Raw genomic sequence first — 12,549 nt, forward strand, 5'->3', positions numbered from 1 at the left:
AAACAGTCTGTCGTCTGCTGCTGCTGCTGCTGATAAGGGGAAAGAGACTACGGAGAAAGAGGAGAAGCTGAACAGCAGAAGGAGGAAAGCTGGAAGTGAGAGAGTTCTACAAGAGTACTTTGCACAGAGAGAAAAGGTAACTCCACTGTTAGTGGGAATTCTCAAGCTGAAAACCCAAATCAAGTGGATTTGAGTATATTAGGTAGCAGAGTTAACTTAGGTTTCTTTACCATATCTTTCTGGGTTTAAAGGGGAAGTTGTACAAGGACCTTTGGATAATTCTAGGAACTGTAACTAGTAGCCTAGATTCATAAGCCAAAAGCTGTCTAGCTGACAGAAAGGGAAATGACTCATTTGGGAAAGGATCACAGAATCATAGTGCCCCCCAGCATGCCACTCGTAGTGACAAACGTGTGGTTCCAGGAAACCCACCAACATCTCTCCACACACCAGCACAGTAACTCATTTTAAGCTATCAATATTGAGAGCTGTATGCAAGTGGACTGTTTAGCCCCTTCACAACCCAGGACGTAACTGTACGCCATGGGTTGGGTAGGGGAGTTCAGAGGGGGGCCGCACGGCAACCCCACTGTGAACTGCTGCGATCCTGGCTGCTAGTAATAGCCCAGGACCATTGCAGTTAGCGGGCGTGGTCCGATCGCCATGCCCGCTTATAAGCCATTTAGATGCAGATGTAAAAAAAAATTGTGTTTTACTTTCAATTTCATCGTGCAAATATTTTTTTTCTGCTTTTGCAGCATATATTATGGAAAAATTAAGTCTGCCATTGCAAGGTACAATTAGTGGGGTAAAAAATAAGGGCTCATGTGGGTATGTAGGTGAAAAAATACAAGTGCTATGGCCTTTTAAAGACAAAAAGGAAAAAACTAAAGCACAAAAATAAAATAATTTGCTCGGTCCTAAAGTGGTTATGTAAATACTTTCAGTAAAGGAGTTATTGTTACACCGCCTCCCACAGTCTCAGTTTTCTGGTCCACCTGCCACTCACCATCGTCCAGGGCCATCCTTCCAGACCAGCAGTATTAGGGGTTGGCCCAGGGGAACTACAGGTCCACACCACCGACCATCAAAAACTTCGGGTTCAGCCCCCCAGCTCTGAGTGCATCCTCTCATTCCAGAGCTCAGCGCTTCACACAGGAGAGAGGCCTAACCACCTACAGCCTATAATACTACCACCATCATACTCTCTACAAATCCTCTCACTCACATAATTATTGTGCTGTGAGATGACCGCCCTCAAGTGTGCACTAACTGCATAAGAGAGGGAACCCTGTACATGCAGAGACTTTGTCTATGTGGTATCCCACCATGGGTGTTTCTTGTCTTTACATCCCTTGCAAAAGTCTGCACTTCAAAGTAAAAGTGGTAATGAAGTAGTACCTAAGTTTTGCCACTAGATGTTGCTAGCATGTATATTGTGTACCTAAGTATTGCACAGTTATTGTTTCTAGGATCTGTGCACCAATGAGAGCTCTTTCTCTTTTCTGCCTATCTCTATCCTCCTCTTTCTCTTGCACTCTCTTCTCATCCACTCACAACACACGTTACAGATGCTGTAGGAGGAAGTCAAATGGGGAGAGGAAGTGTAGCCACACCTTAATCTTCCTCCATTGTTTTTACAAACAATTCAGTGTGGTATCCCCCCCCCCCCCCCCCCCCCCCCAACATTACAGAATTGTACTGTATACTGCTATTTTTTCTTTATATCCTCTTTATTTAACATAATCTTATATATATATATATATATATATATATATATATATATATATATATATAAAACAAAGCTCCACAATTCTGAAAATACAGAGATTAGAGTTTCCCATCATTTGTGAAAGAAAATGTCTTTGTTTCTGAGCAATACATTAATTCTTTACCATGGGATGCACCTCCCCGAGTTCCGACCCGTATACCTCTAGATATTTCTTTTATGATTATATCTTTGTTCTATTCTCATATCTTTTCTTACTAAGGAATGGTTTGGAGGGCTCTGGCCAAGAACCTGGTTAAGGCCCCCCCGATCTCTCTCCACATCCCCCTATGGGGCACCTCCAACAACCAGTAGCCCAATACCCACCCGGAGGGGAAACACCTATTTAATTTTAATAACCTTATTACGTATACTTTGTTATATAATATATTTGTAGAAAAAAAAAATGAAATCAATTATTCAATCTTAATAGACTGCTCCATATGTTACAACTTCCATGTGTACAGGAGTCTTCGAGCGATCCAGACCTTATAAAGGCCCCTCACCCTATTCCCGACTCCTCTTCATTCACTCCGATACTTTAGACCACATTTATAATGTAGCCTAGGGGCATCTTCCTGGGGTGGCTATGAGTCAACAGTATTCGTACACCATGTCTTCACCTCCTTTCCCAGTAACCATCCATCCACCTCTCCCAAGATACAGTCATGTGTTATATTCCATTCGTTATTGTTTTTACTCAATATTTAATTCCTTTTCATCTCTAGTATTTACCCCTTCCAGCTGAGACCAGTCCCCTTGGTTGGCAAGCACCCCACAGTAGGAAGAATCGACACCGGGAGCCTGCCCCAGTTCCCCCTCCATACTATCATCCCCTTTTTTTCATTATTTTGTAATATCCTCGGTTCTCGGGAAGTGCATCCCACGTTTACAATCACATACATTTTATTATTTATATCAACCACACCTTAGTGAGTCTTACTCTGGCTTTGGTAGAGAAAGGACACAAGCCGGAACGGTCCCTGCACTTTATTTATTTTTGACAGTATGTTTGCTCCCTAGTGAGATCTTTACTGTGATCTCAGAGACTATGTTACTGCCCTGAAGAAGATAAAGTGCAGTGAATTGTTTGCTACGCCACTAACGCTTTGCAAAGCCCCCAGAGGGGTTAACTACAACTCTGCTACAACAGAGACCACAGTGTGCCGCCATCTTAGGTGAGCTCTGACCCTATAGGAGAGATAGTGTCTTCACCCCCTACAGGAAGTGGGAGGAGCCTGGTCCGCCTCAAATAGAAGGGGGTTCAGTAGTTAGCAGCATGGCCTGTGGCCTGCTTCCCCCTCACAGGTCCCTCCAGCCATGCCTCTGGATGAAGCACCTGTTGATCCTACCCCAAAGACGACTGTCTCCAGCGTCAGCAGCAGTAGCAGTGGAAGCTGCCTTATCGGTCATGTGATTTGTGTTAGAGGTGACCTCAGTGTCCTGGTATACTACCCCTCCTGGAGTCCAGGACGTCACCACCATCATTGTGAAGACCAACCTGACCTGGAACCTGCACCTCACCCCAGAAAGTGATCAATGGTTCTGGGATGTCCTTCTGGGAGAAGGCTGCATCTACAGCATCTGCGGGAGTCTCTGCCGAGACCGCCACCTTAGCTGCAGCACAGTTACTAGCGTTCCCTGTACTGCCAGTACTGCCATTTTCCATCACCATAAGCACACCCAGGAGTACATATAGACACAGTGTTTAATTGGGGTATCTGGGGCCCACCTGAGGAAATGATCCTAGGGGCCCAGCAATGGAGAACCGGTGAGAAGCAACATGTCAGTCAATGTTTGTGCAGGTTCTAAAGCTGGGGGCCCACCGAAGGATCCTCCAGTGGGCCAGTCAGACAGTATAGACAGCAGAGGTTCCCAGGGGTACACACAAACAGCAGAGGTCCCTGGGGGTACACATAGAAAGCAGATGTGTCTGGGGGTACACATAGACCGCAGAGATCCCAGGGGTACATATAGACAGCAGAGATCCCTGGGGGTACACATATACAGCAGATGTCCCTGGGGGTACATGTAGACAGGAGTGGCCCCAGGGATACCTGGGTGCCTGCTATCTATGCCCGATCAGATGCGATAGCAATATAGAGTCCAAAAATATAGCGGCACTTCCAATACGATGAATAAGTGTTTATTAGCTCAAGGAAAATAATTTAGCAATTAACAATTTAGCTGCATTTATTTTCCTTGAGCTAATAAACACTTATTCACCGTATTGGAAGTGCCGCTATATTTTTGGACGATAGATAGATAGATAGATATGAGATAGATAGACAAATAGATAGATAGATATATAGATAGATAGATAGGAGATAGATAGATAGATAGAGAGATAGATAGATAGGAGATAGATAGATAGATAGATAGATAGATGATTAATTTCCTCAGATGCTGTTCAGTGTATTCACCATTGGGTGGCGCCATTGATATTTCATGGGACAGTACTCCCAGACAGATATCTGACACTAGTGAATTAGTAATGTAATTCATTTTCAGGGCTGTATTATTCTCCTCTCAGCGATGCGAGGCATAGACGCTCCATTCATCTTTTCTGCTGCTTTGCTGTTGCAAACAAGTTACGTTCTGCGGACACAGGGGAAGTTATTGAAAAGTGATGCATGAGCGCCATCTAGAGGTCAGGAAGAAAATTGTTTAAATCTTGTTTTTCTAGCATTATCCATGTCAACACACAGACATACAGTATATACACAGTATAGCAGAGGACCATTGTAAATTGAAGATATTGTAAGTTGAGACCAATATCAAATGTACATTTTTGCCTCCAGGCTCTCCCCATCTCTGATCATGAGGGTCGCCTTTGGGAGAGAACCACCTGCCCCAGTCCCCCACTGCTGCCAGTCTCAAGATGTCCAGTCACTAGAGCGCTCCACTTCCTGTGGGATCCCTTTTGTGCAGGAACTGACTGCCTCAGAAAGACGTAAAGTTGGTTGCCACAAGGAGGTTGCAAGATTTAGGTAAAATGGCATCAGGTGTGCCCTCAACTGTGCACCTTCTCCTGCCACCCTAAAAGCCTTATTAAATGGTCCAAACCCACCTGTAAACGAATTACCATCCTGGTTAGAGCCTTAACAAGGTCCGATCAGTCACCGATGATCAATGATCATTCCCTCAATAAGCCATTGATCACACATTCCCTATTGTGTGACCCGTACAACCAATAACTAAGTGCTTGCTCGCTCATCAGCAAATGGTTGGGGGATCTAATTTTTTTTTACTCTACCATTAATCTCTTTAGCCAGTTAGAACTGTTACACCACACCCCAATGCTTAATTTAAAGCTTACACTGCCTAATACTGCTGTATAATGTCCTCCATGCTGCTGCTGCTTCTGAGGGGGGTGCTATAGAGATACAGGAGACCAGGATCCCCTTGCCTGTGTGTGTACATCTGCAGTAAGGGAAAACAGGTGAAAAATGCTATATACAAGTTATATAATGGCCAGAAATAGGGTTACTCTTCATGTACTCAAACACATGAGATCTATCTGGCTTAAGATAAAAGGCAACAGGGCAGACTAGATGGACCATGTTGTCTTTTTTGTCCCATCAATAATTTTATGCTAGTATCAGCTAAAGGGTGAAAAGTGATAGCCAGATGTGGTCCTGTGTAAAGTAACAAAGACTAGAAGGGGGACTGTGTGAAGTGAACAGGACTCTATGAGAAACTGAAGGGTTGAATACTATTTGGATTACATTGGTTTGTACTTGTCTTCCTTTAAAAGGAACCAAGCGTGATAAAGACCATTCACACTTGTCATAGCGTTCACGTTTTTCATCTCTTTCTCTTAAATGTCTCTTAATCATTGCATCTTCTCAGTCTTTCATCCTCTCCTTTCATGGGACGAGACTTGAGGAAACCATCCACATCAAGGTGAGGAAAATGTCACTAGAAATGTCATTGTTTTGTCTCCCAACGTTTGGATTGAAAGGATGTTTATTTACATAATAAATATTCCTATCTAAAAAAACAGAATAGGACAATTGCTTTAACCCATCCCTGCACAATGGGTGGGGGTGGGGGAGGTTGAGATAGAGAGGGCTCACCACGTAACCGCTCTCTATACCGGGCAGCTCTTAGCTGTTATCAGTAGCTGGGGGCCGCAGCTAATAGTCAGTGCAGAGCAAACCTCTCTGCCAGCCATTAACCAAAATGGACAGTGGTATTTAAATGGCCTTCACATACCTGCATTGCTGCCTGGCGTTTAGATCGCCCCCTTGCAGTGAGATCGCGAAGAGCCAATCCAATTTCACCGTAGCCCGAGGCCTCTGTGACATCTCCCAGACTGTCTGACATCTGGGATTGCTTAAACCTGTCTGCCGCAGCCTGAAGCAACTGTGTGCGGAAATGATGGATCAATGCGGTACATATGTACTGCATTGATCCTCATGAGCAATCATGGCATTGCTTATAGTAGTCCCTTGGGGGGAGGCTACAAAAGTGTGTAAAAAAAATTCCATGTTGGGAAAAAATGTAAAGTAAAAAAAAAAAATGTAACCAAAAATAACAAATTTGGTAGCGCTGCATGTGAAATTGCCCAAACTATTAAATCATGAAATTCCTGATCTTACACAGTAAATGGCGTAAGCACAAAAACCTGCCAAAGTGCAAAATTGCTGTTTTTGTTTATCACATCCCAAAAAAATTGAACAAAAAGTGACAAGAATAAAAATACAGATTGTGTCACGAAAAATTGAGCCCTATGGACCAAAAAATAAAAACTTTGTAAGAGTCAGAACAGAACTTTCTTTTAATGTTTACATTTTTTAAAAGTAGTGAAATAAAATAATAGTTGCAAAAATGAAAAATTGTCTGTGATGTGAAGGGAGTCATAAATCTCCGTCCAAATGAGAAAGAGCCCCCCCCCCCCCCCCCCCCCCAACAAATCTGAAATAAATGGAGAGGAGACCCAGGAGCTTGTATTCATGGTTCTTTATTTTACAGTCCTTTGTCACAGTGTTATAGACTGGGATATTTTTATCCCTTTACATTTATTGAACACTTGATTTCCAGCCACCTCTAGGACTGTACAGACCAGTGATCCCCAACCAGCAGATGATGGCACATGTTTTTGTTCTTGGACTGAGCCAACCTGCCCTTCCTTACCCTATGGCTGAAGAAGGGAGGATGTTAAGCGATACTAATCTATAGTAAATACCCCACAGATGCCCCAATAATGCTGTTCTATAGGGTGAAATTGCATTGACCAAACTGCCCCCTGAAGTGCCATTTAGCAAGGGTGAGGGCTCTCAACCAATAGGAGAGAATGGCACCCAAAGGTCATGCTTGGTCTGCCGTTATAATGCTGGGTTTTGCTACCTTGGGCAGAGGTTCTTCCACCTAACTGCAAAGAGAGTAACACCCAATGGTATGTGGGCACATGGGACGGAAAAAAACCCCACCATTCTTTCCCACCCAGTACAGAAGGGGAATGGTGCCTATACCTCCTATAACAAATCACTTCCTTTGAGAAGGGGTCCTTGACCTGGACCAGTCAGTTCTTCACAATTAACTGGATGGAACAAACACCCTTCCAATTCCGCCACTCGATAGAGGAAAGAATGGTCGCATGGGCAGCAAAACAACTCCAAATGTTATTACCGAAGACCTCACCCTGTTCACCAATTGCACAACCCCTTGTGGTTTCTCTAAAGATGGATTTTGGACCTGAACCTACAGCTCAGGGGATGGAACTAAGACCCTTTCAGCCATATAGTAGAATAACAGAAGAGTCACACTTGATATTACCCCCAAAAAGTGATCTTGGACCTACAGGTTCTTTCCACCTAACAAAAAATAGGATTGGACCAACACTATTTTATTCAGTCATTCATCAGTAGCTAGATTGGTGGCAACACAAAGCCATGTTTTGGCACTCAGAAAAGAAGCATCTGTTGTTTGTTCCCCAACTTCAAAGCAGGACTACTGAAGAAGGGTTCTCAAAAGGTTCTTAAAACTTAAGGACATGGAACCAGCACCCTTTCTTTTAGCCTGTGGAATGCAGAGAGAACTCATGACCATCCTTGAATTAGAACTGCTCTATTTTGGAGATGGTAAACCACTTCTGGACCCCTAGTTGGCACTTCAGGGGGAAATTCTCAAGGTACGGAGCAATTGTTTTGACATACAACATCCTTGCCCAACTGGGTAGGACCCACATCTAAGATCCAACCCGTCTCAGAGTTCAAGTTGTTCAGTACGAAGGGCAAATTTGGTTGGTAAGTGAAGAAGTCATAGGATTCATCATCCTACAGCACCAATAACTGGTTTAGCTCAAGAACTATAGTTGAACTTGAATAACTTGGTGGAGACCGTACAAGGTTGGGGACCACTGATCTACAAATTTTTTAATAGACCTAGTTTTTCTACATATGGCATGATACCTCTAGGGCTGTACAAGAAACAGAGTGCAATACCACTAGAGTCGACATTCAGATTCAGCACTTGGCACCTCGGTGACGGAACGTACAGAAAGACTGGCAACGTTTCAACATGGTACCAAGACACGAGACGCAGTCCAGTGCACGGAGACAAAGAGACGAAAATCAACAATTGGCACCACTAAAGCTGAACAAAGACAAACAATTAGATTTCTTCTTTTCTTCCAGAATATCCAGATGATGACCATCACGTGACCAAAACCGACTCACATGAGCTCATATGAGTAATGTATACATGGAGACAACAGGTCTAGCCAGGCTGGGCTGGCCGCCAGGGTGGCAGAAGACTAGTGGGCCACTATGATGTTTACAATGCTCATGTTCTGTATAGATGGAGGGTAGACCCCAGACTTATTTCCGAGTTCTCCTAGGGCCTCTGAAACCCATTCCCATTATCGGTTCCATCCACCATCTCATTACCCTCCAACAAAATAAAATCCTATTTATTGCAGAAGTAATGCAAAAATATATTTTATATAATATATCTCACTCTGTGTATAAGACAGACCTTCTCTACAAATAAATTAAAATACGCAATTCATATACTTCTATTTAAGCCAGGGACCCTGTAGCCCCGTATCACATTCAGAGTCGTTTGCCTTCTCAAACATCAGTTTGCGTCAGTGGTCGATTCCTTTAATTCAAAGTGACCAATGGAGTGGAGCTGTAATACCAGGCACAACCAGTTGACAGGTGTGGTAATGTTTATGGAAGTAGTTAGCCGCCATGTTTTACCGATCCTGTATAGTTTTCAGGCTCTTCATCTCAGAGACTAGAGTTACAGGATGATCTCAAGTGACAGATCCTGAGGTAATGTATAGCTTGCTGAATTCATACCTGTGTGACCACCACAGGAAGTTCTTTCCGCTATGCAGTATACACCACCTCTTCTTTTAAGCCCCTCCCACTCCAGAAACGGAAAGCATGAGAATCTTGCACAGGACATCATGCAACCTCGTGATATAGAACATGAAAACAAAGGCTAGGGAAAAGCAGAACCTGGATGTGGAGGTGTTGTGGGGGGCGAGGGAGTTGTATTATGTATACCAGAACTGCCCTGCCCTCTATTGTTTAATAATTTTTGTAAGCCCCCAGAATTCCTTTGTCTGGGTAACCTTACACCTGAGCATTCCAAAAAAATAACTTGGCTTGTCCAAAAACTGGATGGTCAAGATATAGGACCTTCCAACTCATTGTCCTTCTACTCCATTCTTCTTCATCCTCCTCCATGATTCTTGTCCCCCTTGGGATACCCTCAGCACCAGAGAAGTAAATAAATGGTCTAGAAGAGGCTGAAGGAAGCCACAGGATGTGAGGAGCAAGAAGCCTTGTGCACAGATTGCCAAGATTTGGTGGGACGTGGGGACACAGTCAAGGTGCTGGTGTGAACTCTTCAACTCCCTTGAGGTGTCTCTGATACTTACAATCTTCTCATCTCCCACTCAAGGTGTTGGGCTCTTCAGCAGTAAAGACAATGAGGTATCATAGATGAGTGCTGTCCCTGGTATCAAATATCTGACCCTCAGATCTGGTCACGCTTGCCTTCCGTGCATTATTAGGAGCAAGAGTAAGTGGATCCGGACGTATGAGGTAACTGCGGAATAGATGATGTCATATTATTACACAGAATTAGGAATGATGACAAATGTATTCTTATGCATAGAAGCAGTATTATAGTACATATATTTTAATACATATGTGGCAGGATTATAGTAGTTTTATTTTTGTATATAGGAGGCAATATTATAGTAGTTATATTCTTGTATATAGGATCAGTATTATAGTAGTTATATTCTTGTATATAGGGGGAATTATTATAGTAGGTATATTCTTGTATATAGGGGGCGGTATTATAGCAGTTATATTCTTGTATATAGGAGCAGTATTATAGTAGTTATATTCTTGTATATAGGAGGCAGTATTATAGTAGTTATATTCTTGTATATAGGAGCAGTATTATAGTAGTTATATTCTTGTATATAGGAGCACTATTATAGTAGTTATATTCTTGTATATAGGAGCAGTATTATAGTAGTTATATTCCTGTATATAGAAGCAGTATTATAGTAGTTATATTCTTGTATATAGGAGGCAGTATTATAGTAGTTATATTCTTGTATATAGGAGCAGTATTATAGTAGTTATATTCTTGTATATAGGGACAGTATTATAGTAGTTATATTCTTGTATATAGGGGCAGTATTATAGTAGTTATATTCTTGTATATAGGAGCAGTATTATAGTAGTTATATTCTTGTATATAGGGACAGTATTATAGTAGTTATATTCTTGTATATAGGAGCAGTATTATAGTAGTTATATTCTTGTATATAGGAGCAGTATTATAGTAGTTATATTCTTGTATATAGGAGCAGTATTATAGTAGTTATATTCTTGTATACAGGGAGCAGTATTATAATAGTTATATTCCTGTATATAGGGGCAGTATTATAGTAGTTATATTCCTGTATATAGGAGAAGTATTATAGTAGGTATATTCTGGTATATAGGAGCAGTATTATAGTAGTTATAATCCTGTATATAGGGGGCAGTATTATAGTAGTTATATTCCTGTATACAGGAGCAGTATTATAGTAGTTATATTCTTGTATATAGGGGGCAGGATTATAGTAGTTATATTCCTGTATATAGGAGCAGTATTATAGTAGTTATATTCTTGTATATAGGAGCAGTATTATAATAGGTATATTCTTGTATATAGGGAGCAGTATTATAGTAGTTATATTCTTGTATATAGGAGCAGTATTATAATAGGTATATTCTTGTATATAGGAACAGTATTATAGTAGTTATTTTCTTGTATATAGGAGCAGTATTATAGTAGTTATATTCTTGTATATAGGAGCAGTATTATAGTAGTTATATTCTTGTATATAGGAGCAGTATTATAGTAGTTATATTCCTGTATATAGGAGCAGTATTATAGTAGTTATATTCCTGTTCATAGGAAGCAGCATTATAGTAGTAGTATTGTACATAACAGGCATTATTATAGTAGATAATTGTCACTTCTAATTCCCCACTCCTCTTGAGATACAAAACGCATTACTCAGGAGGGGGCGACCATTAACACAGAAGAACGCGCCATCCAGGGTATAGAGAGAACTTCTTACAGGGGCCTGGTGAGAGGGATTTTCTGAACAGAAATACTTTTTTCTTTCATGTCTCTCAGTGGAGATCAATTCCCCAGGGATGTTCATATGAATTGTGAGAAGAATTGCTCTTTAGCTACGTGGGGTTTTCTCTCTGGTCCTCACTTCGCCTCTTAAGAGACCTCAAGTGTCAAACCAAGGAAAAGAAGACAGAAAACACAGAATAGGAATGAGACAGCGACAAGAAGACAATGAAGTCACAGGACAGAAGAGTCAGCCGGGCACCTGAACATTAGTGAGATGGACGGCTCTTCTGGAGATACAATGAGATGGAGAGAAACCACACGGAGCAGAAGAACAAGAGGAACACAACGTCAGCGGCGAGACAAGAGGGAATATGTAATACAAGAATACACAAGTAGACTGTGCAGAAGATCAATGGGAAATGGTGTGAGGAGGAAGAAGATCTCCGAGCAGCACATCATGTAATGAGACAGGGGAGGAAAATCTGCGGATGACTGATCTAGACTGAACATAGGACCATCGGGAGTAAGAAGATAAAACCAGAACACATCAGACCGCTACCGCCGCTGAGGAAGACAACTACACAAAATACTTAAGCATTGTCACTACCGCTAAAGGCAGCTATTATTGTACTTAAAGGGGTAGTTCACCAATTAAAAAAAATCTTAAGTTTTCCAGTACTTGTCAGCTGCTGTATGGCCTGAAGGAAGTGGTGTATTCTTCCCAGTCTGATACAGTGCTCTCCGATGCCACCTCTGTCCATGTCAGGAACTGTCCAGAGCAGGAGAGGTTTTATATAGGGATTTGTTACTGATCTGGACAGTTCCCGACAGTGCTCTCCACTGCCATCTCTGTCTATGTCAGGAACTGTCCAGAGCAGCAGCAAATCCCCATAGAAAACCTCTCCTGCTCTGGACAGTTCATGACATGGACAGAGGTGGCAGCGGAGAGCACTGTGTCAGACTGGAAAGAACACATCACTTCCCGCAGGACATACAGCAGCTGATAAGTACTGGAAGACTGGAGATTTTTATATAGAAGTAAATTACAAATCTTTATAACTTTCTAGCATTAGTTAATATGAAAAAACTCCACTGGAGTTCCCCTTTAATAACAGGTTATTGCATTGCTGGGTTACTGACGCTTGAATATACAGACCTGCACCCTACAA

At 42.0% G+C, this 12,549-nt stretch overlaps 2 protein-coding genes across 5 annotated transcripts in view; both read right to left on the reverse strand.

The window, feature by feature from the left end:
• LOC138768735 (beta-1,3-galactosyltransferase 2-like) overlaps positions 1 to 9,686 on the reverse strand; it is a 43,571-nt gene extending 33,885 nt beyond the window's left edge. The window contains exon 1 of the mRNA XM_069946694.1: positions 9,666 to 9,686. The gene's annotated coding sequence lies outside the window, so the exon portion shown is untranslated. The remainder of the gene's footprint in view (positions 1 to 9,665) is intronic.
• Positions 6,736 to 12,549, reverse strand: part of LOC138768714 (potassium channel subfamily T member 2-like) — a 138,266-nt gene continuing 132,452 nt past the window's right edge. For all 4 annotated transcript variants that reach the window (XM_069946675.1, XM_069946672.1, XM_069946679.1 and 1 more), the window contains one exon: positions 6,736 to 9,835. In XM_069946675.1, coding sequence (XP_069802776.1) covers positions 9,724 to 9,835 — 112 coding nt within the window. In that variant the 3' untranslated portion in view covers positions 6,736 to 9,723. The remainder of the gene's footprint in view (positions 9,836 to 12,549) is intronic.

This window comes from Dendropsophus ebraccatus, chromosome 1 (assembly GCF_027789765.1).
Source record: "Dendropsophus ebraccatus isolate aDenEbr1 chromosome 1, aDenEbr1.pat, whole genome shotgun sequence".
Classification (NCBI taxonomy): Eukaryota; Metazoa; Chordata; class Amphibia; order Anura; family Hylidae; genus Dendropsophus; species Dendropsophus ebraccatus.